Source organism: Mobula birostris, chromosome 10 (assembly GCF_030028105.1).
Source record: "Mobula birostris isolate sMobBir1 chromosome 10, sMobBir1.hap1, whole genome shotgun sequence".
Classification (NCBI taxonomy): Eukaryota; Metazoa; Chordata; class Chondrichthyes; order Myliobatiformes; family Myliobatidae; genus Mobula; species Mobula birostris.
The window spans coordinates 121,888,759-121,915,736 of NC_092379.1; the positions used below are offsets into that span (position 1 = coordinate 121,888,759).

At 42.1% G+C, this 26,978-nt stretch overlaps 1 protein-coding gene across 4 annotated transcripts in view; it reads left to right on the forward strand.

Annotated features, from left to right (window-relative positions):
- LOC140204296 (retinal guanylyl cyclase 2-like) overlaps nt 1-18,670 on the forward strand; it is a 57,893-nt gene extending 39,223 nt beyond the window's left edge. The window contains exons 11-20 of one of the 4 annotated variants that reach the window (XM_072270894.1): nt 944-1,093; nt 2,480-2,628; nt 2,792-2,955; nt 4,644-4,836; nt 6,827-7,001; nt 11,389-11,487; nt 12,191-12,285; nt 12,391-12,476; nt 14,911-14,995; nt 16,397-18,670. In XM_072270894.1, the coding sequence (XP_072126995.1) occupies nt 944-1,093; nt 2,480-2,628; nt 2,792-2,955; nt 4,644-4,836; nt 6,827-7,001; nt 11,389-11,487; nt 12,191-12,285; nt 12,391-12,476; nt 14,911-14,995; nt 16,397-16,399 (1,199 nt within the window). In that variant the 3' untranslated portion in view covers nt 16,400-18,670. Of the gene's footprint in view, nt 1-943; nt 1,094-2,479; nt 2,629-2,791; nt 2,956-4,643; nt 4,837-6,826; nt 7,002-11,362; nt 11,488-12,190; nt 12,286-12,390; nt 12,477-14,910; nt 14,996-16,396 lie in introns of those variants that run through there. The other 3 variants (XM_072270893.1, XM_072270895.1, XM_072270898.1) reach the window with 3 other exon arrangements.
- Nucleotides 18,671-26,978: the final 8,308 nt, after the last annotated feature.

Below are 26,978 nucleotides of genomic sequence, written 5' to 3' on the forward strand. Positions count from 1 at the left end.
AAAAATCACGCAAATGACAAAACAAAGATCAACCGTTCCCACACGAAAAAAAAAACAAGTTGAGCAAATGGCAACAAAAGAGAATGGGCGAAAACACAGAATATAAAAACATAAAACCTGACAGACTCCAATTTATCCACAGTCCGCTGTTCGATCCATAAATCACAGAACTTCGGTAACATCCTCCAACAGCATTGAGGGGGAGAGAGACCGTATGAATACAGAGGCCTTCCCAGAGACTGACACACGCAGACACCTTCTCCGGCAGAAGTGAGTGAGATGCAGGCAGTCAGCGCTGAACAGTTGCTCGCCTTCCGCATTCGCCTTGATGTTTCAATCTTCATCGACGCTTTCATCATTGAGAAATGGAGTCGATCATGGGCTCACACCCCATCTCTAAGCTTCATCTCCTCCAGGATGCTCACCTCCTGGAATTTTCTCAGTGACAGCAAAGCACCTGATCACTCAATCGATCTTCAATCTGTAAATTGCAAAACTCTAACAGTACCTGAAACATATTTAAAATAAAATAAAGACGTAGAAGAAGTGAAATAAACAGTGCTGCGGACCATCTGGAAGATTTCGCCCGACGAAGTGTTATTTGTTGGCACCATCTTGACCAGAAATAGGATAAATTGAAGAAGATAAGTAACACTGCAAAATATGAACTCGGTGAAAGAAATGAATGATAGCATAATCATAAATAATAATAGACCGTACCTAATTCTTCTTCACAATGTTATTTGGTTTCACCTAGTTCTCCTGCCTTTATATTTTCAGTAGAAATCACAGTCTTCTTTTATCCAAGAAGAAAAAGCCTTGTAACTTAGATGATCAGAGCAGTATCGACTAACATTTAAGCCTCTTTTGATTTGTTTAAATCTACAGTACACTTGATGTCTTGATTGTACTTCCCGAATAATAGACTTTTGTCTTGTTTCAGAATATTTTTGGACTGCTCCTGAGATATTACGAAAACCCAACCCTTTAATGAATGGCACCTTTAAAGGTGATATTTATAGTTTCTCTATAATAATGCAGGAGGTGGTTGTACGAGGCCCACCATTTTGCATGTTTGAAATGTCTGCAGAGGGTAAGTATTTCCTATGTGTGATTTGATGCAAAGATCACCACCTGCAAACCCAACCCCCAGGGCTTAAATATTAAGTGCATTGTCTAGAATAGAAATGTGATTTGCAAGGGCTTGTCTCAATCCTTGGTCCCTTTTGAGTTACATGCTCGTAATCTTTTATCAGTTATATTTAACAGGCCTTGATAACTTTGGGTAAGGGAGGATTAAAACAGAAAATGCTGGAAATATGCAACTGGTCAGGCAGCATCTGCAGACAGAGAGGTGACACTTCAGACATTCAAGGTAATGGACCTGAGGAACCTGAATGCTAGGCAAATTTATCTTTGGTTGAATTATAAAATCAGAATCAATACCATAAGATATAAAATACAACACAGAAGGTGACCTTTCAGCCCATCATGACTCTGATGGCTCTTGGAAGACCATCATTCCTACTGCCCCAATCTTTCACCATAGCCCTCCAAGCTGATTTCTCTCAATGAGTTATTCATTTCCCATTTTTATTACTGATTGTTTTCACAAACTCAATGAAGCATTGGACTGCTCCTTAAAATGATTTTCCTCATTTGTTCCCTAATCCATGAACAGATGTAAAATATTACAAGAATATTGGGAATACTGAGAATATTTTCACTGACTACACTCCAGTAATGGTATGTAGGAGAAAAGCACAAAGAGTCTGTGAATTCCCCACCACAGTCAGTGGGGGGAGTATTTAAACAATCCCCATTCCCCGCTCAGACTGCCAGTCATCTCTGGTCCCTATCTCATCATTCACCACCTCTCCTCTTCATCCTGGCTGTCTCCCCACCCCCCGCCCTGATGTTGGCTTTTGACTCAAAAGGTTATCAATTCCTTTCCCTCCTCAGATGCTCCTCAACCCATCGTGTTCCACCAGCAGAATGTCTGTTGCTCCAGATTTCAGCATCTCCTGTGACTTTAAACAGGGGCTGTGAGTGATTGCATTGCTAGTATTTTTGTAATTTAAAATTTTATCATTGTGATCTTTGTAGCTTCCTACAATATTTGAAAAGGGGCTTAATTAACCGCACATTGGACAATTTGGAAATCTGCAATGTGTTATTTAAAAATGTACGATTTGGAATTACCCAATTAACATTTTAGACCAAGAAGAAGCTATATTTCCTATTTTCCAAATTACCTTATTATCTTGCAGTTCTGACTGAAATATACCTGAATTTTAACCTGGTCTTTTCCCTTTGTAGATGTTAAAGGATCTGTTTGGGGTCTCCTGTTCTTTTAACATGGTCTCAATATTTGTATTTTTTTGCTTTTCTTTGTCTGGCAGTCAACGACTTGAGAAGAAAACACAAACAAAAAAAAATCAATAAAACTTAGTTAAATTACATTAATTCCATTCTACAGGAATTATCCAGAATATAAAAAAGCCTCCTCCTTTGCTCAGGCCCATTATTACCTCGGATCAGGCTCCCATGGAATGCATTCAGCTAATGAAACAGTGTTGGAATGAATTACCGGAAAAAAGACCATCCGTTGATGAAATCTTTGATATCGTAAGATTGTAATAATTTCCCTTGCCGCGAGATCTGGCTTAGACTGCCTTCAGTTGCAGAAACCCTGTCCCCTTCTCTTCCTCGGCTTTTAGATGCTGATCTCTTTGGGTGACTTCTGAGTGAATAATCTATCGGTATGCATCTCATTCTTTTGCTTCTGCAGTTCAATAACATTAACAAAGGTAGAAAGACCAACATCATTGACTCTATGCTGAGAATGCTTGAACAGTATTCCAGTAATTTGGAAGATTTGATAACAGAGCGAACTGAGGAACTAGAAATAGAGAAGCAGAAGACAGAGAAGCTTCTGACGCAGATGTTGCCTCCGTGAGTATCGCCTTTCGCCATGCTTCCTTTCAAACCGCTAAGCGTTCGTTGAAAATATTGATGGAACTTATTTCATCCTTCCCATTTTCCTTTTAAAACTTCTAGAAATAGTTCAGGATTTCACTACAGAAAATGATGCCCGATTTTCATTTACCAAACCCGCCTTAGATTGGGCGCCATACATCATTTTTAGTATACCTAACTAAGGTGGGGGGGTGGGGGGGAAAAATTATCCAAGGTTCTCGCTTTGTAAATCCTGCTGAAGGTTGCTGGCTAAATCCCAGAATAGTAGTGGGTGCTTTGCCCGTCATGATTGATTAACTGGGTTAATTTTCACTGCCGTGACACCCACAAACCCACACAGCAGGTAGGACATACCAGGATACACACTGGAGTAGTGCAGGATGCCCCTGACTGTGGAACTTATGGGCACAGCTGGGAGAAAATTCCTGGGATGTCCGGACTGTCTTACGCAGAGAGGTTAGAGAGACTGGGCTTGTACACGCTGGAATTAAGGAGATTGAGGGGGGATCTGATTGAGACATATAAGATTATTAAGGGATTGGACAAGATAGAGACAGGAAATATGTTCCAGATGCTGGGAGAGTCCAGTACCAGAGGGCATGGTTTAAGAATAAGGGATAGCTCATTTAGGACAGAGTTGAGGAGGAACTTCTTCTCCCAGAGAGTTGTGGAGGTGTGGAACGCGCTGCCTCAGAAGGCAGTGGAGGCCAATTCTCTGGATGCTTTTAAGAAGGAGCTAGATAGGTATCTTATGGATAGGGGAATCAAGGGTTATGGGGACAAGGCAGGAACCGGGTATTGATAGTAGATGATCAGCCATGATCTCAGAATGGTGGTGAAGGCTCGAAGGGCCGAATGATCTACTTCTGCACCTATTATCTATTGTCTATTGTCTATAAAATATAGGAAGTGTCACTCTGCAGATCACTATATTCTGGGGAAGGTTGGTACTATTATTTGGTGCCTAAATTTGGGTCGTATTGCATTGGTGAACATCAAAGTTCACCCAGATAAGCATAAGTTAGTATACAAACTCCTGCTTTTGTATTCACCTTTTCTATGTGTATTTTTAAAAGCCCATCAATATAATGCTGTATCCGCTGACATAAGGTTATTTATGGTGCTACAGGGAGCCAAGATGTGCTTTGTTTTATTCCCCCACTGGGGCCTTGTTGTTTGCTTATAATGCTGTTATGAAATTTGTCAGAGGAAGCCAATAATCTTCAAATGCACTATCTTAAATTATTAAGGGCTTTTTTTTTTTGCAAGCATAAGAAATCCATAGCATGACCAATCCTAGTAAATCCAGAGTAACACAAGCAAAATGCTGGAGGAACTGAGCAGTCAGGCAGCATCTGTGGAAAGGAACAGAAAGTGGATGCTTTGGGCTGAGACGCTTCATGGAGACTGGAGACTGGTGACTATTGAATCCTCAGCTGAAAACGTCCACTCTTTACTTCTCTCCATAGATGCTGCTTTACCTGCCCAGTTTCTCCAGCATTTTTTGTATGCTGCTGTTGATTTCCAGTAGAACCTCTTGTGTTTCTCACATCCGGGTTCCCAGTGTGGTAAGTCAGTAACATACCAACGATCAAGAGTGTTCAAAATTTGTCACTGCTTTGTATTTTTGGAAGATTTATGACAAGATGGTACTTCAATTTTAGGTCAGTTTCGGAGTCCCTGAAGACTGGCTGTACTGTTGAGCCTGAGTACTTTGACCAGGTGACTCTCTATTTCAGCGACATCGTAGGTTTTACTACAATATCAGCGATGAGTGAGCCCATCGAAGTGGTCGACCTATTAAATGACCTCTATACCCTTTTTGATGCAGTGTTAGAAAATCACGACGTCTACAAGGCAAGTAAATGGAAACGGCCATTATCAATTAATATGATTGTTTCGTTGGCAGTGGACAAGCCTTCAGTGGTTGCATTCATACTGTCAATTTCTCTGTTGTTACCAGCATTATTCAATGTGCTGTGCAGTTTTGCACCAGGTGACAGGAATGGAGGGGTTCTCAAGATTATGAATTTATAAATTAATGGGAAGAAAAGTTTTATGAATCTCTAACAAGAATACAATAGGGTCTTTTAAGAGACTGTGAGATGGGTACATGGAGCTTAGTAAAATAGAGGGCTATGCGGTAGGGAAATTCTAGGCAGTTTCTAGAGTAGGTTACATGGTCGGCACAACATTGTGGGCCGAAGGGCCTGTAATGTGCAGCAGATTTCTATGTTTCTATGTTTCTAATAGGTGTTGTCACACCAGAAGTGAAGACTCCCTAATGTAGATTTGCTTAGAGCCACGAGCTGTAAAGGTTTACTTAATTTACCAGTTTTCTCTGCCTGACTATGAAAGTACATCTTGGATTGATTCATGTCTGCCACCTTCCTTAAGGATGGTGTGTTACAGATGCCCATGACAAAGCTATGTCATATTTAATATTCTAACCTGTGTACTAAATCTTAATAAAAAACAGACTATGCTCAATTCTATTGCATAAATCTAGTCCTCTGCAAGGAGGTCAGGCAAATTTAATGTGTTGTGCACACATAAATAAGAGAAATATAAAGTAAGAAGATATTGAGAGTGTGATGCACACTTATTGTTACATACCATCATAAAGGCACAACAATGAAGTGAACTCATTGCCAAAAGATATAGTATTAGTGTTCAGCTGAAAGACACAACTGCCTCTGATTTTATCTCTTTTACCAAAATATACCTTGATCTCTACTGTTAACAACCATAACAATACAATTAACAACCATAAACTTGAACTACTCTGTTCCAATCTACTCCTAACCTTAATGTACAAACGTTTGTAGATGAAAAGACCCTTCAATTCTGTGACATTTCCTTAAACTAATACTCCAAATTCTTGGTTTATCTTAGGGAGTCTACGTAATGAATCAATTTTACATTCTCCCTTTGGCCTTGACACTTACAACGATCAAAGCAATAGTGATCTTTTGCCTTCTTTAAATGTATCACCATTGTGTTTAGCAAACCCACAACAAAGGGTTAAGCTCCAGTATATTCACTGGAGCACTACAGTTAACATTCCTCTGTCGGAGAGGTTTTTTACATAAACACATTTAAACCAGTTTCCATTGCTACCAAAGGCTTTGCTTTATTATTATAATGTATGGCTCTCCACTTTATAAATGATGAAGTGCGACCCTTCTCTATTTGAAATCTGGCTATTTCAGATTAATATACAATAGAAGTAAATTCCTATTTTCTCTGAACGCATCTCTCCCAATCAAAGGAAGTTATATAAGATAGAAAGTATTAACAATTTTTAAAGAAAGGTGAATAACTCCAGATAACATTGGTTACATCACAAATAGAGAGTTTAAACTTACGTGTAATCTCATCTCTCTGCATTATTAAGTTTTATTTTTTTTCCTATGCTTCATCTAATCAATAATAGAATAACTCCTCCCAGATAGAAGGGATAAAGGTAACCCCATTCTCAGAAGCAGATGAATTCAACAAGCAGATTTTCTATCCAAGACATTTATTGCCCTCTTCCAAAGAGCCAACAGTGGTAGACTGAATTTTTTGTTATATATTAGCCAGGCATCAACCAAAATATTCCAAAGGGAAGGAAAATCACCCATGCTTTGACTGACGGCCTTTTTTGGAGAAGTTTCAGCAAAGTTAGGGATCAGGAAACAGGCTTCCATCAACATGGGAAATTAAGCGAAGTTGGATGAAGGTGTTGGGAGACTAACCAAACACCTGTTCAATGTTGATAATGCTTCCAGATTGTAAAGGACAAGTTAGGAAGATTTCAGCAACGAATATGGAAAATGCTAAAATCTTTGTGTTTTCTCCGCAGGTGGAAACAATTGGGGATGCTTACATGGTTGCCTCTGGCCTTCCAAAGCGGAACGGGAACAGACATGCAGCTGAGATTGCAAATATGTCTCTGGATATCCTGAGCTCAGTGGGCACCTTTAAAATGAGGCATATGCCAGATGTGCCAGTCAGAATAAGGATAGGGCTGCACTCCGGTAAGCCTCCACTGTAGGGTCACATCGTGACTGGGGAAGGACCTGATGCAAATACTGCATAGTGTTAATGTAGATGCTGCACATCCATTTTTGCATGCAGTGGGAATCAGTTCATATCAGTTGGAAGATCAAGATTGCTTATTATCATTCCTCAGGGCACAAGTGTAAAGGAGAAGAAAGTGATTGTTACTCTGGATCTGATGCAGTGTAACAAAAACAAAGTATAAAGAACACAGTAATATAAATATAAAAGCATTTCTGTAAACCTCAATGTACGATAAACCAGTTGGCTGTATTATGTAAGATTAACTTAGATACATAGACCAACTGTATGTACATGAAGTCGGAATCAGGTTTATTATCACTGGCATATGTCACAAAATTTGTTGTTTTGCAGCAGCAGTCCAATGCCATACATAATATAAACTATAAATTACAATAAGAAGTATATATAAAAAAGAAAATTAAATTAAATAAGTGGTGCAAAAAGATAGAAATAAGATACTCAGGTAGCGTTAGTGAGTTCATTGTTCATTCAGAGACCTGATGGCAGAGGGAAAGAAGCTGTTCCTGAGATATTGAGTGTGTGTCTTCAGGATCCTGTACCTCCTCCTTGATGGTAGCAATGAGAAGAGGGCATGTCCTGGGTGATGGGGCTCCTTAATGATGGATGCTGCCTTTTTGAGGCATTGGCTTTTGAAGGTGTCCTGGATGCTCAGGAGGCTAGTGCCCATGATGGAGCTGGCAGGCTTTCAACTTCCTGCAGCTTTTTTCCGATACCAGATGGTGATGCAACCAGTCGGAACACTCTCCACAGTACGTCTGCAGAAATCTGTGTGTCTTTGGTGACATAGCAGTTCTCCTCAAAATCCTAATGAAATATAGCTGCTGTCATGTCTTCGTTGTAATTGCATCAATATGTTGGGCCCAGGATAGATCCCTAAAGATGTTGACACCCAGGAACTTGAAACTGCTCATCCTTTCTACTGCTGATCCCTTGATGAGGACTGATGTGTGTTACCTTGACTTCCCCTTCCTGAAGTCCACAATCAATTTGTTGGTCTTACTGACATTGAGTGCAAGGTTGCTGCTACGACACCACTGAACCAACTGATCTATCTCACTTCTGTACGCCTCCTTGTCACCATTTGCAATTCTGCCAACAATGGTTGTGTCATCGGCAAATGTATAGATACCGTTTGGGTTGTGCCTAGCCACGTAATCATGGGTGTAGAGAGAGTAGAGCAGTGGACTAAATAGACATCCTTAATGTGCACCAGTGCTGATTGTCAGTAAGGTTATTTCCGATCTGCACAGACAGTGTGTTCTGGGTGAGGAAGTCACGGATCTAGTTGCCGAGGGTGGTACGGAGACTCAGGTTTTGGAGCTTGCTGGTTATAACTGAGAGTATGATTGTGCTGAATGCTGAGCTATAGTCAATGAACAGCAGTCTGATATAGGTATTGCTGCTGTCCAGGTGAGGCAAGGCCAAGTGGAAAGCCACTGAGATTGCATTTGCTGTAGGCCGATTGTGGCGATAGACAAATTGCAGAGGGTTCAGTTCCTTGCTTAGGCAGCTGTTGATTCTGGTCATGACCAATCTCACAAAGCACTTCATCACATTAGATCTGAGTGCCACTGGGTGATAGTTGTTGAGGCAGCTCACCCTTTTCCTCTTGGGCTCTAGCACAGGAGTATCTAAACATAAAGTGACTAGCAGGAAACGACGAAGTGACAGACTGACTCTTGGCAAGGGGAATTCTTTTAGGTAGCTGCAGGGCAAATGAAAACAGGGTAGGTCAGTGACTGTGTCAGTGTAGGTATAGTAGTCATAGTAGTCATAGTCATACTTTATTGATCCCAGGGGAAATTGGTTTTCGTTACAGTTGCACTATAAATAATAAATAGTAATAGAACCATAAATAGTTAAATAGTAATATGTAAATTATGCCAGTAAATTATGAAATAAGTCCAGGACCAGCCTATTGGCTCAGAGTGTCTGACCGTCCAAGGGAGGAGTTGTAAAGTTTGATGGCCACAGGCAGGAATGACTCCCTATGACTCTCTGTGTTGCATCTCGGTGGGATGAGTCTCTGGCTGAATGTACTCCTGTGCCCAACCAGTACATTATGTAGTGGATGGGAGACATTGACCAAGATGGCATGCAGCTTGGACAGCATCCTCTTTTCAGACACCACCGTGAGAGAGTCCAGTTCCATCCCCACAACATCACTGGCCTTACGAATGAGTTTGTTGATTCTGTTGGTGTCTGCTACCCTCAGCCTGCTGCCCCAGCACACAACAGCAAACATGATAGCATTGGCCACCACAGACTCGTAGAACATCCTCAGCATCGTCCGGCAGATGTTAAAGGACCTCAGTCTCCTCAGGAAATAGAGACGGCTCTGTCCCTTCTTGTAGACAGCCTCAGTAATCTTTGACCAGTCCAGTTTATTGTCAATTCATATCCCCAGGTATTTGTAATCCTCCACCATGGCCACACTGACCCCCTGGATGGAAACAGGGGTCACCGGTACCTTAGCTCTCCTCAGGTCTACCACCAGCTCCTTAGTCTTTTTCATATTAAGCTGCAGATAATTCTGCTCGCACCATGTGACAAAGTTTCCGACCGTAGCCCTGTACTCAGCCTCATGTAGGTAAGGTGGTAGTGCATGGGGGGAGATGAAGGGTGCTGAGGGAGGAGAGGAGAGGAGTGGCTGATGTATATATAGTGGTGGTGGGGGGGGTTAATAGGTGGAGGCGTTTGATTAGCCCGATGTCTTGCGGGAAGTAACTATTTTTGAAACTAGTGATTTTGGTGTGGATGCTGCATAGTCTCTTCCCTGATGAGAATGGGACAAACAGCAAAATAGCAAAAAAATAATAAAAATATGGCAAGAATGACTGGTCAAGAGGAAGGCTTATAGTTTTGGGATGAAATGCTGGGGATAACCTTGCCAGACTCGAGACATACAGATGGAGATACAGAACCCTAATATCATTGCTCTGATGTCCCAGCCTATGTCGTCTGCTAGTGAGGCCCTACGCCTTGTCAAATTGTCCCTGATATGCAGCATAATCAAAAGTGACAACGTAAAATTGAAATTTTTTTTAAACTATCTCGTAATTTTATATCAGGCTTCATGTCCCTTATATGGTGAATAACTCCAGCAGCCAATCTGAGAACAGTTAACTGGCAAATGTGACAGTGACCAGATGGGTAATGAAGGGTAAACATCGGTCAGGACACCAACAATAAATTCCCTGCATGATGAGCATGTGATAGCATTTTGCATGTGAGTGAGTGACAGAGAATGGGTTACAGGAAAATGAGTGGAAAATGGGTTTATTTTCCACCACCATTGACATTGCCCTCATTCTCATCTCCTCCATATCCTAGACATCCATATTTACCCCAGGGACAGAGTTCCTCTTGTCCTCACCTACCATTCCACAGAGATTGCTCCCCCTGTGATTCCTTTGTCCATTCGTCTCTCCCCACCAATCTCCCTCCTAGCCATATACCCCTGCAAGCAACTGAAGTACTACACCTGCCCAGTCACCTCCTCCCTCGCCTCCATTCAGAACCCCAAACAGTCCTTCTAGATTAGGTAACACTTCACCTGTGAATCTGTTGGGGCCATCTATTGTATCCGGTGCTCCCAACGCCGCTTGTTCCACATTGGTGAGACTTGATGTAAATCGGGTGACTGCTTTGCCGGGCACTGCCACTCCATCCGCCAGAAGCGGAATTTCCCGGAGGCCAATGATTTTAATTTCTATCCCATTCCCATTCTAGTGTATCACTCCATGGCCTACTATTCTGCCTTGATGAGGCCACTCTCAGGATAAACTTCTCATATTGTGTCTAGATAGCCTCCAACCTAATGGCATGACCATTGATTTTTCCTTCTTTTTGGTTCTTCCCTCTTCTTCCATTCTCATCTTTAGCCTCTCACCTCCTCACTTGCCTATCACTTCCCCCTGGAGCCCCTCCTTCTTCCCTTTCTCCAATGATCCACTCTGCTTTTCTATCAAATTCCTTCTTCTCCATCCCTTTACCTTTCCCACCTACCTGGCTTCACCTATCACATTTTTTTTTGATATAGGAGCAGAATTAGGCCATTTGGCCCATCACGTCTGCTCCGCCATTTCATCATGGCTGATCCAATTTTCTTCACCCCAATCTCCTATCTTCTCCATGTAATCCTTCCTGACCTGCTCAATCAAAAATCTACCAACCTCTGTCTTAAATATACCAGATACAGAACATTGGGAGAAGTCGCAGTGTAGTCTCAAGATCTTGCTATTGCCTATTCACTTTCAAAGAAGAAATTTCACCTTCACTGTTTCTGCTGCAGATATGAAAATATGTTGACTTTTGTAGGACCATCAGTTGCCGGAGTTGTGGGTCTGACTATGCCACGCTATTGTCTTTTTGGAGATACTGTCACTACAGCCTCTCGTATGGAATCTACAGGGCAACGTGAGTGACCCACTTCAGTTGACTAATTAGTATGACAAGAAGTCTCTGATTTCTTGTGTAGTTTATATCGTATCACTTGTTTGAGAATGGGCATTTATAGAATACTAGAATGTAGAACCTGCTTTGGCTTCTAGGTTGGCAATTACTTTTCAGGTTTCAGAAAGTGCCGATGAGGGGAGAATCTTGAGATTGTCAGAAGGTCACATCTGCCTTCAGTAATGATAACTTGTTTGAACAGCATGTAGACTCATCTTTGACTCAGTGAGAGCCAGTACATGACTAAGCTGTAAGAACCCTCTAGGCTCACACTCCAGTACACCCTGTTTCAGTGGTCAGTCTTTTGATTCTGTCATGTGGTTTAATTCAGTTAATGTTGGGAATTATCATCAACTGCTATCCAATGCCTTCCGCTGGAGAGAGGATACTTGGTGAGGATTGCTGGTGATGCCTTAACTATTTGTCTACCCTTATAACAGTAAATAGTTCACCCATGAACAACAGAAAACAAGCCATCAGGCACAATACGGTCTTCATGAGAGAGAAAATAAAAAAATTAAACAAGACATGGTCTTGCTTTCTGTTTGCTGATTGAATGTAGTTCCACTAGAGGGGTACTGAGGGGAATGGGGTGGTCATGGTGATGTAAGTTAATTGAAATGAAATGACATCAAAAAAGGTTACACACCTTTCAATTATTTTGTAGCCTATCGCATACATGTCAATCACACAACTGTTAAAATTCTTATAAGCCTGGATGAAGGTTATAACGTGGAGCCAAGAGACAATGCTGAACTGAAGGTATGCACCAGCTCATTTCTGCTGTTTCCTGATAAGATTCCCTCACTTTGGATTCAATGGTGCTGAAAATGTAACTGATACTGTGTCAATGTCCTTTGCTGAAAGGGTACAGACTTTGATGAGACCTACTGGCTGGTGGGGAAAGTTGGTTTTACCAAGCCTTTGCCAAAGCCTCCAGAACTGAAGCCCGGGTAAGTAAAGTAACAATGTCAAGTCTACATGGCGGTACCTTAACAAGAGTAATGTAAGGAATATTGTAGGTTCCGATCACCATTTTTTAGCTCCTCTTTAAATACCATCATGTTGTCAAAGGGGGGGAAGGTTAATGATGTGGCCCCATTATTTAAAAAGTGAAAAGGGAATAGACTGATTAATTAAAGATCTAGTAGCAGGTGAATAACTGGAAAAAATCTGAAATGCCCTTTAAGTGATTGTTTAAAGATGCATGGTCAAGGACTTATATAGGAAAATTGTGTCTGGCAACAACGAGAGTTGATGAAGGTAGCCTATTTGATATTTTAGGATCAGTTTCTTCTCCTCCGCCATACGATTTCTGAATGGACAATAAACCCATGTATGCTACCTCACTTTTTTTTCCAGGAACAAGAGAAAATCTGCAGACGCTGGAAATCCAAGCAATACCCACAAAATGCTGGAGGAACGCAGCAGGCCAGGCAGCATCTATTGAGAAGAGTAAACAGTCAACATTTTGGAATGGGACCCTTCACCACGAAGGGTTTCAGCCCGAAACGTCAACTGTTTACTCTTTTCCATAGATGCTGCCTGGCCTGCTGAGTTCCTCCAGCTTTTTGTGTGTGTCACTATTTTCTCTTTCCTTTGCCCTCTTTTTGCACTACATATTTATAGTTTTTTTATTATGTACTGTAACGTACTGTTGCCACAAAACAACATATTTCACAACATATCGCGTGATTTTAAACCTGATTCTGATGCACTTTATAAATATTTTAACAAAGTCATGTGTGACAGGCTAATTAAGGAAATAAAATCATAAAATTATAGTCAGGATGGCTTTGTCAAAGGCAGGTCATGCCTTATGAGCCTGATTGAATTTTTTGAGGATGTGACTAAACACATTGATGAAGATAGAGCAGTAGATGTAGTGTATATGGATTTCAGCAAGGCATTTGATAAGGTACCCCATGCAAGGCTTATTGAGAAAGTAAGGAGGCATGGGATCCAAGGGGACATTGCTTTGTGGATCCAGAACTGGCTTGCTCACAGAAGGTAAAGAGTGGTTGTAGATAGGTCATATTCTGCATGGAGGTCGGTAACCAGTGGTGTGCCTCAGGGATCTGTTCTGGGACCCCTACTCTTTGTGATTTTTATAAATGACCTGGATGAGGAAGTGGAGGGTTAGTAAATTTGCTGATGACACAATGGTTGGGGGTGTTGTGGATAGCGTGGAGGGCTGTCAGAGGTTACAGTGGGACATTGATAGGATGCAAAACTGGGTTGAGAAGTGGCAGATGGAGTTCAACCTGGATGAGTGTAAGATGGTTCATTTTGGTAGGTCAAATATGATAGCATAATATACTATTGATGGTGGTGTGGAGGATCAGAGGGATCTTGGGGTCCGAGTCCATAGGACGCTCAAAGCTGCTGCGCAGGTTGACTCTATGGTTAAGAAGGCACGGTGCATTGGCCTTCATCAACCATGGGATTCAGTTTAGGAGCTGAGAGGTAATGTTACAGCCATACAGGACCCTGGTCAGACCCTACTTGGAGTACTGTGCTCAGTTCTGGTCAACTCACTACAGGAAGGATGTGGAAACTATAGAAAGGGTGCAGAGGAGATTTACAAGGATGTTGCCTGGATTGGGGAGCATGCCTTATGAGAATAGATTGAGTGAACTCGGCCTTTTCTTCTTGGAGCAATAGAGGATGAGAGGTGGCCTAATAGAGATGTACAAACGTATAAGACGATGTGAGGCATTGATTGTGTGGATAGTCAGAGGCTTTTTCCCAGGGCTGAAATGGCTAACACGAGAGGGCACAGTTCCAAGGTGCTGGGGAGTAGGTATAGAGGAGATGTCAGGGGCAAGTTTTTTACTCAGAGAGTGGTGAGCATGTGGAATGGGCTGCTGGCGAGTGGTGGAGGCGGATACGATAGGGTTTTTTTAAGAGACTCCCAGATAGGTGCATGGAGCTTAGAAAAATAGAGGGCTATGGGTAACCCTAGGTAATTTCTAAAGTAAGTACATGTTCGGTACAGCATTGTGGGCCGAAGGGCCTGTGTTGTGCTTCTATAGTTTTTCTGTGTATCTATGATGCAAAGAAGAGTAGTGAGTTGAATCCCTAGTTGGCTCCGAGTTGGTGTTTCTGTTGACTGGTAGGCTGTTTGAATGGGGGTTCCTCAGAATTCATGCTGTCCCACTTGCGTTTTGTGATGTATATCAAAGATTTGAACTTAATTATGTGAACATTACAGAGTTACTTTCAGATGATATTAAGATATAACTGAGTGGATGACAGTGAAGAAGGAAGGAACTGTTCTGTTCCAAGTGGACATGGTGGGCCACTTGGCGTCCACCTGTACTAGAAATTGCACAATAACTTCAGGACCAGCAACAACTCACCTCGACTAAACATGCTTTTATTTAGGCAAAGTACTCACGGTCTGCAGATGGAAGAAATGGCAAGATACAAAAAAATGAAAGCATTAAAACTGCAAAAAAAGACTGCCCAGGTAATTTATTTCTACAAATGCATAAGCTTCTACGTTTTGTGTATTTTCCCGTATAAATCTTCTGACAGAAGAGCTATCCCATCCATTTTCATTGCTTACATTTGGTTGAGATTGTTAGGTGGATTTAAACAGGTAAATTGTTTTAGGGTTGAAGAGTTCAGATTCCCTTATCAATGGCTTATGTTCGTATGCAGTTTTGGAATGCTGAAATCAGAGCCAATTATAGCATTTATTGTCCATCCCTATTTGAGCCTAGTCAGGATCAATTCAAGAATCCTGAGCAGAGAAACCCAGCCTTGGTTCTATTATAACAATGTCTGTATGACAGAGGGTGAAGCAGGCGTTGTGTGTAAAGGAAATTATAAAATCTGTGGATGTTAGAAAACTGAAGCAAAATCGGAAAATATTGGAAACATTCAGCAGGTCAGACAGCATCTGTGAGGAAGGAGAAACAGAGTTAACATAGCAGGATGAAGGCACTGATAAAATCTGTCAACCAGATGACTACGTCTATGCCTTACCTCCCTAGCAACCCTGGCTTCACAATATCAACAATCTTCCCCGTACCTTATCTATCCCTCTCTCTCACTCTCTCTCCAATTTGCTTTCTTCTTGTCCTGTTCTGCTGAAGGGCCTTTGATGTAAAATGGTAAATCCCATTCTCTTTCCTTAGATACTGCCTGAGTATGCCAAAAAAATTCTGGTTTTATTATGTGTGAGGGGTCCACTGACAACTTCAGGGAAGATTCAGCTTCAATGGAACATTTATTTTTAGATCAGACAGAGTCATTGGTTGTATAATATCTGTCCACAAAGCTAATCCTCAATATTAGACATAAGACCATAAGACACAGGAGCAGAATTAGGCTATTCAGCCCATTGAGTCTGCCCTGCGTCTCATGATGATTTATTATGCTTCTCAACCCCATTGTAATGCCATCTCCCCATGAAACAGAAAGGTCCATTTTCAATCTCAATACTTGCTTATCCTTTGGTTCCACTAAGTTTTGCTTTGGTTATGAATGTTTCAGACCCCACTTGAAAACATAATCCCAGCTGGTACTGTGGAGCAGTGTTGCCTAGTCACTGGTATCATCTTCCTGATCAAATATTCACTCGATTTGTTTGGATCTTTCCCAGGTGGATGTAAGTGATCCGTTGAATCATTCCAAGAATATTGTCTTGCCCAGTGTTTAACCTCTCTCCAAAATGCTTGAACAGATGTCCTTGTTAATAATGTTACCGTTAATCTTGCTGTACTCAACTCTCTTACTTTGTTCTCCATATGTTGACAGTGAATGTTGACAGCGATTTGGAGCCTCCTGTGGTTATTTTAAAAAACTGTCATCTATTTTCTCCTATTGCTATTAATTATGTGAATGCTGGCAAACTGGAAGACAGTAATCAATCTGGAGGATATTCTGAGGATGAAAACTTAGAACACGACAGATTCAGGAGGAACTCCACAGGCCTTTATGGAGGGAGGCAGACAGTTGATGTTTCTGGTTGAGACCCTTCAACTAAACGTCCAGGTGAAGGATCTGGAGCTGAAACTTTGCCGGTCTGTTTCCTTGCATTGATGTTGCTGCACCCACTGAGTTCCTCTAGCATCTCGTATGTTGTTCCAGATTCCAGAATCTACAAGCTCTTATAATGCTTAAAATTAAGCGCTTGATTGAACTAATGGTAATAGACTATAGTTTAACTCTTCTTGTCCTTTCTTGCAGTTATGAAATAGATAAACACACCAACGTAGAGCAGCACCGCTCCCAAAGGAGAACAGAGAAAGCTTCACAGATGCTAACCCTAATCCTCATCCTCTTACTGTGAGCCCATCAGCTGATTAAAAAGGACATTGGAGAAGGTTATTCTTAATTGTGTTAGCGTCATTGCTGTGGATAAACCATTAAGGACTAGATCATTAAAAGTAATCTTGGAGGAAAGTTAAAAACACATTTCCATAGAAACAATAACCATAAAAAATTACCTGCTACATATTGCTAGAATAATACATTTGATCTCACTGATTAAGGAAAGGCATCCAGTATTATAAGAGAGACATCTTCAGTCTGAATATGTAATCTTCAGAAGACCTAAGGCTTCCAACAGTCTGCAGGACCAAGTTTTACTTGTTAGAAAGTTTTCTAAACATCAACTAGTATGACTCAAATGGTGTGTTGTTTTACTAAGACCTTTGCATTGTACCCTGAGCTGTCAGTAACACTGGAAAATAGAATTATAATCCTTGTTGAGCACCAGTCCCTAAAGTACATTGAATGATACACACACAATGGAAAATTGTTTAAGTTTGCCTGTAATCTTCTTTTATACTGAAGGACAACTTCCTCCGATTGCTATTGTTGTGTGTTATTAAGAGGAAAGCTAACTGTTATTTACATTGAAAAGTAGTTATAGGTAGCATTGTAGGTTATACCCAGTAAGACTTAATATTAAATGTTGTAAAGAATATTACTCAGGCATCTAAAACCAGATAATTGTACAGGAGTAATGAAGATGCTTAATGTAGTACCAAGCAGTTCTCCTTGCTTTATCCAGCAAAGTATAAGGAAAAGGATCACAGTCAAGCAGCAAAGATCATTCCCAAAACCTTAGTTCTTCAACATGTTTTGATGTTAACTGCATAGAATTTCTGGAAGTAATATTTCTTAAATGTGAATTATAAATAACATGAATTAATTTTAAAAATCACTTCCTAACTTCCTAAAATCACTTTCAATCATGAGGAAATTTGCAAAGTCACGTAGTGACTGTTTGACTTAAGCAAAAAGTAATATATATCGTTGAGGCATCATTTAAGGGGGTAGAATATAATATGGTTGGAATGTAGTTCAAAAGTCTGGGGAGAGTGGAATTATCAATGTCAGTGATAGTGAAGAGCAAGTTTGATTCAGGATTGCATGTCAAAGTGATAGAGTGTAGAGTCATTGAGTAATACAGCACGAAATGGGCTCTTGGCTCAATTTATCCATGCTGACCAAGATGTCCATCTAAGCTGGTCCCATTTTCCCGCATTTGACCCAGTTCCTCTAAACTAGGGGTTCCCAACCTGGAGCCCTCAGACCCCTTGATTAATGGTATTGGTCCATGGCATAAAAAAAAGTCTGGGAACCCCTGCTCTAAACTTTTCCCAGTCATGTTCCAATGAAATTAATCACACTACTTTTGGGGCTAAAGTTCGAAAATAATTTCATTCTCTTTTCGGAATGTTTCTTTTCCTTTCCTGTCAAATGTATATTGAACAATGTACTGTCACATCCTGTGTGTCTGCACTGAAAATGCTGTAAGAAAATGTGAATAATAATATTGTAAATTAATGTGTGAACTTCTTAAACATCATCTCACTGATTTTAAACAATGTATTCCAATAAAGTTTAAAACCAAAGTTTTTTTTCTGACTGCTAACTTCATACTCTTCATATCACTTATGTGAGAAATGTTCTTGAATTGTTGTGTTCAAGAATTGCCACACAGCAGTAAAAGGAGGCAGTTGTATTATTTAAGAAATTTGTCATTTTGCTTTTTCAATGATAGTTGTTAGTTTTTTCAGTCTTGGTCTGTCCTGTGTTTTCCGATATCACACTGGAGGAAATATTGTATCATTTCTTAATGTATGCATTACTAAATGACAATAAAAGAGGACTGCGTGTCTTTATAATCTAGATAAATAACAATGGTTATTCCTCTCCTAAATTTCTTTTGAAGATTTGCTGATAGTTTTAGTTATGTTTGTGATACTGCTAACTTGGTTTATTGTTGTCATGTGTACCAAGGTACAGTTAAAAGCTTGTCTTGCATACTGTTCATATACATCAATTCAGCACTTTATTGAAGTAGTACAAAAGTAACAGAGCGCAGAGTTAAGTGTTAAGAGTTACAAAGAAAATGCACTGCAGATTGTCAATAAGGTGCAAGGTCCTAGTCAGGAAAACTGACTTCAAGAGACCATCTTAGTGTACGAGGGTGTCATTCAATAGTCTTGTAACAGTAGGACAGAAGCTGTTCTTGAGCCTGGTGATACATGCTTTCAGACTTTTGTATCTTCTTCCCCATGGGAGGAGGGAGAGCAGAGCACGACCAGGGTGGGTGGGGTCTTTGATTATGCTCTCTGCTTTACTGGGGTGGCAAGAGCTGTACATAGAGCACATGGAGAAGAGGCTGGTCTCAGTGATATGCTGAACTGTGCCCACAACTCTCTGCAGATCCTTGTGATTATGGGCAGAGTAGCTGCCATAACAATCCGTGATGCATCCAGACAGGATGCTTCCTATGGTGCATCAATAAAAATGGAAAGGGTCAAAGAGGACTTGCCAAATTTCTTTAGCTTCCTGAGGAATAGGAGGCACTTAGCCGTCTATACAGTTGGACTAAGACAAGCTATCGGTGATCTTCACCCCTAGGAAGTTGAAGCTCTCAACCTTCTCAACATCCGCACCTTTGATATAATCAAGAGCTGTAGGGCCCATCCAATGAATTGAGGAGCCTTCAGGTTGTATAACGCAGTCGGGTGGAGTGAGCGTGAGCCACGTTTCGACAAGACTTAGCACTCAGCAGTCCCTCAGTTCTCTTTGGTAGATCAGTCTCGCTCTTAGTACGTCAACGTTGTTCCCCACGCCCAGGATGTTAGTTGATAGTATGCTGGGGAAGAGGGACTTGAACCCACACTGTTTCAGCCTTACCTGCAGTGCTTACCATGCTTCTGACAGAAGTATCTACATCTAGTTGGTTCGGTGTGGCGTCACCTGGACTGGAAGATAAGTGGGTGCCGAAGGACCAACATAAAAGACCTGGGGTGTCATAGAACACTACAGACAGGAACAGGCCCTTCAGCCCATCTAGTCCATGCCAGACTATTAATCTGCTTAGTTCCATCAACCTGCACCTGGGCTATAGCCTACCATACTGCTCCCATCCACGTCCCTATCCACCTTCTCTTAAATATTGAAATGGAACCCGAATACAAAACTTCGGCTGGCAGCTCGTTCCACATTCTCACCATCCTCTGATTGAAGAAGATTCCCCCCCCCCACTATGTTCCCCTTAAACATTTCACCTTTGACGCTTAATCAATGACCTCTAATTCTAGCCTTACCCAACATCAGTGGAAAAAGCCTGCTTGCATTTATTGTATCTATACCCCTCATAATTTTGGATACCTCAATCAAATCTCCCCTCATTCTCCTACACTCTAGAGAAAAAGGTCCTAACCAATTCAACCTTTCACTATAACTCAGGTCCTCTGGTGTTGGTAAAATCCTTGTAAGTTTTCTCTGCATTCTTTCAATCTTATTGATATCTTTCCTGTAGGTAGATGACCAGAACTGCACATAATACTCCAAATTACAGGACCTTGTCAAATACCTTGCTAAGGTCCATGAAGACAACATCCACTGTCTGACCCTCATCAACTTTCCTGATAAATTTCTCAAAAAACTCTATAAGATTGGTTAGACATGATCTAGCAAGCAAAACGCCATGTTGACTATCTCTAATCAGTCCTTGTCTATACAAATACTTATATATTCAGTCCCTTGGAACACTTTCCAATAATTTACCCATTACTAAAATCAGGCTCACCAGCCTATAATTTCCTGGTTTATTTTTAGAGCTTTTCTGAAAACAACAGAATAACATTAGCTTTTTTCCAATCCTCTGGCACCTCACCTGTTGCTAAGGACATTTTAAGTACCTCTGCTAGGGCCCCTGCAATTTCTGCACTAGCCTCTCACAGTGTCCAAGAGGACACCTTGCCAGGCCCTGGGGATTTCTCCAGCCTAGCTTACCTCAGGACAGTGAACACCTCCTCCTCTGTAATCTGTATACTGTCCGTGACCTCACCGCTGTGTGGAGTCACCTGGACTAGAAAGTAAGGGATTTGTTTTTTTTTCTAGCCAGGTCTGCCCAGTGTTTAAATAGATGTGACAACACTGCATAGTACTGGATATTTGATCATGTGTGTACAATGGTGCACAGGTGCACAGTCTGAGTAGGACCAGATGGTATTTTCGTAGATCTCTCTGTCTTTCCTACTTACTGTTCTGCATCTTAGTTCACTGTGGACCAAGAACACATTGGGGAAGATTGAGCAAGCTCTGATTATCACCGTTACCTGCCTCAGCATACTGACTCCAACTTCCGATATCCAGCAGCTCCTCTGTGTGCTTTGTTTATGTGACACCTTCTCTTGGAGGGCAGTTGAGAGGTTGGTGAAGTAGTCCGTGAGCCAGGACCCCAGATTTGGACCACCGGTACTATCTGCGGGGAATAATTCTTATAGTGATTTTTGGCAAGGTATACCCTAGTGCTAGAAAATATGTGATAGCATCGCAGTGGTGGTAGCTCTGACATGTGGTCAACATAAATCACCAAAGCACCTTCTGCTTCCTTATGCAGTAAAAACACGGACGGGTAACACTGAGCTCATCCAAACACTGAACAGGCTTGGGCATGGGGTGTCTTACTCCCAACTTTAAGAGAATGACACTGCTCTGTGTCTCCAAAAGCTAGCAACAGCCTCCAACCAGAGAGCTGTACTTCCAGCCTCCATCAAGCCTCATGTCTTCCCCAATCTTGCATGGGACAATATCAACAGACTTGAGGAAACTCCCACTGGAAAGAGTATATCACATAGAGTCAATGGCATAGTGGTATAGGCCGATGTCTATGGACCACGTCTGCCGAGAGCTGAGCTTCCACACATTGAGAAACTGAAGCAGAGATCAGTCACCATTGAGGACCAAGAACTGGAAGTATATGTAGCAGGTGTACGTGTGGGCCCGCAGCCTCTCCCAACCAGGGAACTCAGCTGACTGGGACATTGCGCGACAATGGAGCCAGACCCACCCTTTGCAACACTGGGGATAAATAGAACCTTGGCACTTGGTGCACACGTATTTGAGCATAGAACATAGAATAGCACAGCACAGTACAGGCCCTTCGGCCCCCCAATGTTGTGCCGTCCCTTAAACCCTGCCTCCCATATAACCCCCCACCTTAAATTCCACCATATACCTGTCTAGTAGTCTCTTAAACTTCACTAGTGTATCTGACTCAGGCAGTGCATTCCACGCACCAACCACTCTCTGAGTAAAAAACCTTCCTCTAATATCCTCCTTGAACTTCCCACCCCTTACCTTAAAGCCATGTCCTCTTGTATTGAGCAGTGGTGCCCTGGGGAAGAGGTGCTGTCTATTCTTATCTACTCCTCTTAATATCTTGTGTAGCCCCCTGGTAAGCCTCAGGCTTGCTCAGCTCGCTTTCGTCTAGGGCGAGCAGCCTTTGGCCCCGCCAAACTGGGTAATCAAGTTTGTGTGGATGCTGTGTGATGTACCCCACCCCGTCAAATAACAGACAATACAACATATGCGATTAAATGATTACACTTTATAGATCTTACTGGAACTATGTAATTAATAGAGATACAATATAAAAGGCACCAAACTTATCAAGGTTCAACCACTTCGTGCACAACAGTTGGAGCTCAATTAACGGAGTCTTCTTTCCACCATTCGATCCGCTCTGACCTCCTCGACCCGCCGCCTGGGACCAATCACGGTGGTCGACCAGATGCTCCACATGAGTTTGTATTCATCTCCTCTCCTCACCGAAGACCCTGGGCCTCGGACTCCTGCTCAGGGTCACAGCATCACATCTCCTCTCTCTGTCCCCACTGCGCCTTCTGCGTCAAAGCCCGCGAAACACAATAGCTTACAGACACACAAGAAAGAATAACATCTATCCCAATTGGTTCGTTCCCTCCCTTATCAATAATATAACCCAAACAAGCAGAGAGAGAGAGAGAGAGAACTCCTTACATCGCAGTTATTATTACAGAAAAGCCATTTTAGTACTAACATAACAAAGAAGCCATTTTGTTAGCCTTCGCAGTAACATAAAAGAAGAAACCCCTTACACTTGTACACCTCTGTCATGTCTCCTCTCATCCTCCTTCTCTCCAGAGAGTAAAGCCCTAGCTCCCTTAATCTCTGATCATAATGCATACTCTCTAAACCAGGCAGCATCCTGGTAAATCTCCTCTGTACGCTTTCCAATGCTTCCACATCCTTCCTATAGTGAGGCGACCAGAACTGGACACAGTACTCCAAGTGTGGCCTAACCAGAGTTTTACAGAGCTGCATCATTACCCCGCGACTCTTAAACTCTATCCCTCGACTTATGAAAGCTAACACTCCATAAGCTTTCTTAACTACCCTATCTGCCTGTGAGGCAACTTTCAGGGATCTGTGGACATGTAGCCCCAGATCCTTCTACTCCTCCACACTACCAAGTATCCTGCCATTTACTTTGTACTCTGCCTTGGAGTTTGTCATTCCAAAGTATACCACCTCACACTTCCGGGTTGAACTCCATCTGCCACTTCTCAGCCCACTTCTGCATCCTATCAATGTCTCTCCGCAATCTTTGACAATCCTCTACACTATCCACAACACCACCAACCTTTGGGTCGTCTGAAAACTTGCCAACCCACTCTTCTACCCCGCCACCCAGATCGTTAATAAAAATCATGAAAAGTGGAGGTCCCAGAACTGATCCTTGTGGGACACCACTAGTCACAACCCTCCAATCCGAATGTACTCCCTCCACCACGACCCTCTGCTTTTTGCAGGCAAGCCAATTCTGAATCCATCTGGCCAAACTTCCCTGGATCCCATGCCTCTGACTCTCTGAATAAGCCTACCATGTGGAACCTTGTCAAATGCCTTACTAAAATCCATATAGATCACATCCACTGCACTACCCTCATCTATATGCCTGGTCACCTCCTCAAGGAACTCTATCAGGCTTGGTAGACACGATCTGCCTTTCACAAAGCCATGCTGACTGTCCCTGATCAGACCATGATTCTCTAAATGCCCACAGGTCCTATCTCTAAGAATCTTTTCCAACAGCTTTCCCACCACAGACGTAAGGCTCACTGGTCTATAATTACCCAGACTATTCCTGCTACCTTTTTTGAACAAGGGGACAACATTTACCTCCCTCCAATCCTCCAGTACCATTCCCATGGACAACGAGGACATAAAGATCCTAGCCAGAGGCTCAGCAATCTCCTCCCTCACCTCATGGAGCAGCCTGGGGAATATTCCGTCAGGCCCCGGGGACTTATCGGTCCTAATATATTTTAACAACTCCAACACCTCCTCTCCCTTAATATCAACATGCTCCAGAACATCAACCTGACTCATGTTGTCCTCACTGTCATCAAGTTCCCTCTCATTGGTGAATACCGAAGAGAAGTATTCATTGAGGACCTCGCTCACTTCCACAGCCTCCAGGCACATCTTCCCACCTTTATCTCTAATCGGTCCTATCTTCACTCCTGTCATCCTTTTGTTCTTCACATAATTGAAGAATGCCTTGGGGTTTTCCTTTACCCTACTCGCCAAGGCCTTCTCATGCCCCCTTCTTGCTCTCCTCAGCCCCTTCTTAAGCTCCCTTCTTGCTACCCTATATTCCTCAATAGACCCGTCTGATCCTTGCTTCCTAAACCTCATGTATGCTGCCTTCTTCCAACTGACTAGATTTTCCACCTCACTTGTCAGCCATGGTTCCTTCACCCTACCATTTTTTATCTTCCTCACCGGGACAACTTTATCCCTAGCATCCTGCAAGAGATCCCTAAACATCGACCACATGTCCATAGTACATTTCCCTGCAAAAACATCATCCCAATTCATACCCGCAAGTTCTAGCCTTATAGCCTCATAATTTGCCCTTCCCCAATGAAAAATTTTCCTGTCCTCTCTGATTCTACCCTTTTCTATGATAATGTTAAAGGCCAGGGAGCAGTGGTCACTGTCCCCCAGATGCTCACCCACTGAGAGATCTGTAACCTGACCCGGTTCATTACCTAGTACTAGATCTAGTATGGCATTCCCCTAGTCAACATACTGTGACAGGAGTCCGTCCTGGACACACTTAACAAACTCTGTCCCGTCTAAACCATTGGAACTAATCAGGTGCCAATCAATATTAGGGAAGTTAAAAGTCACCCATGATAACAACCCTGTTATTTTTGCATCTTTCCAAAATCTGCCTCCCAATCTGCTCCTCAGTATCTCTGCTGCTACCAGGGGGCCTATAGAATACCCCCAGTAGAGTAACTGCTCCCTTCCTGTTCCTGACTTCTACCCATATTGACTCAAAAGAGGATCCTACTACATTACCCACCCTTTCTGTAGCTGTAATGGTATCCCTGACCAGTAATGCCACCCCTCCTCCCCTCTTCCCCCATTCCATTTAAAGCACTGAAATCCAGGAATATTGAGAATCCATTCCTGCCCTGGTGCCAGCCAAGACTCTTTGGGTTCCACACAGTGCCTGATGCAGCCACACACCAAGGTGGTCATCTGGGGGAGGGTGACATTGGGTATGTTTTTGTCCTTGTTGTCCAGGGATTTGTGTATTGCGATCTACTGAAGAAAGAGAAAAAGAAAGCTTATTACCTGGAGCCTTATCAAATCATGGTTTGAGCAATTAGTAAATCACCCTATTTCACTCATGACTACTTTGCAATCAAGTTTTAAATTAATTTAAACTCTGGAATTTACAGGAAAGTTTACATTAGTTTCTAAATAGATTGAGTGTGATGTATTCTAAATAAAGCTAATATAAACATTGATTTTGGAACAAATTCTCAATTTAAGGATTTTGTTTGGATTAACCAATCTTTAACACAATGTAGAATTTATGCTACTTATAACAACCACTTTGAAATCTTATGCAGACATCCCACCCTGCAAAAACTCATTTCAGGGAGGTACCATCATCAATTTGCGAGAAACACCCAGAACTTCTGGGGGAGGTGGGATGGCTGCAATAGAGTAGCTCCTTAGTAGCTAGCCAGCTAGTTTAAATAACATTAGCTATGCTAATGAATGAATGACACCTGTTAAACTCACTTCAACACATCTTTTACAGTCTTAACCCAACATGGGCAATAGAAAAGTCACTGTTGCAAACAGTGCAGTGAGCAACACTGTCATTATTTTTGACCCTTATTAGGCAGGGGTACACTTTAGTGTAGTCTGGGGTGACGTACGTTTTATATTTTCTTTTTTTTGCAACACTCTGCCATGGCACGCTCTCGCTCTCTCTCTCTCGCCTCTTGCACTCTCTCGCTCGCTTGCTCTCAAAAAAATTGATTTCCGGGACATTGTATATAATTTGTGGGTATCAGGGAGCCTCCCGGAACTTCCGGGAGAGGTGGGATGGCTACTTACGTTGCATTGGGCCAGAACTCACTCTCTCTGCTGCTTATGGCTCCAAAGCGAGCTGCTGGCATTTAGTTGTTTAAATGAAAATGAGTCCCAAATGTCCATTTACGTTGCCAATTACAGAAGGCCTGTCTGTATCTGTCACCGTATTCTGCCACTGGACTCCCCATTGAATCTAGCAGAAAAGCCCAGTCTCCGGAGGATTCCCGAGCATTAAACTGGGATTCCTTTTCTCTCAGATCCCTGTAGGCCTGATCTCACAATCAGCAACAGTTGTAAGTTATTAGGTAGAATGAAAAATTATTTAAGTGGTTTTAGGTGTTTAAGGTTGGCTTTATTTTTGTTATTTTTGTCCACTACCTATTAACTTTAACTAGCTCAATTTTAGTAATTTAAGTGTCAAAGACATCTAAAACCTGTTAACAATTCACCTACAACTTTCATAACCTGTGGAGCTGATGGCAGTGCTTAGCTGGACCTTAAAGTGTGCCAGGGATATTTCAACAACAGAGCTTCCTCAGTGTCCTGCTAGAAGCCCTGGGTACCAATGACCAGTGAGATTGGCACTCTGGAGCAGCTATATATGAACATGAAGGACCGGGTCAGGCAAACTTCATAAAGCATTTTATTTATTAAATCCAGTGCAGAATAGGCCCTTCTGGCCCTTCAAGCCCAGCAATACCCCACTTTAATCCTGGCCTAGTCATGGGACCAACTAACAGTAGGGC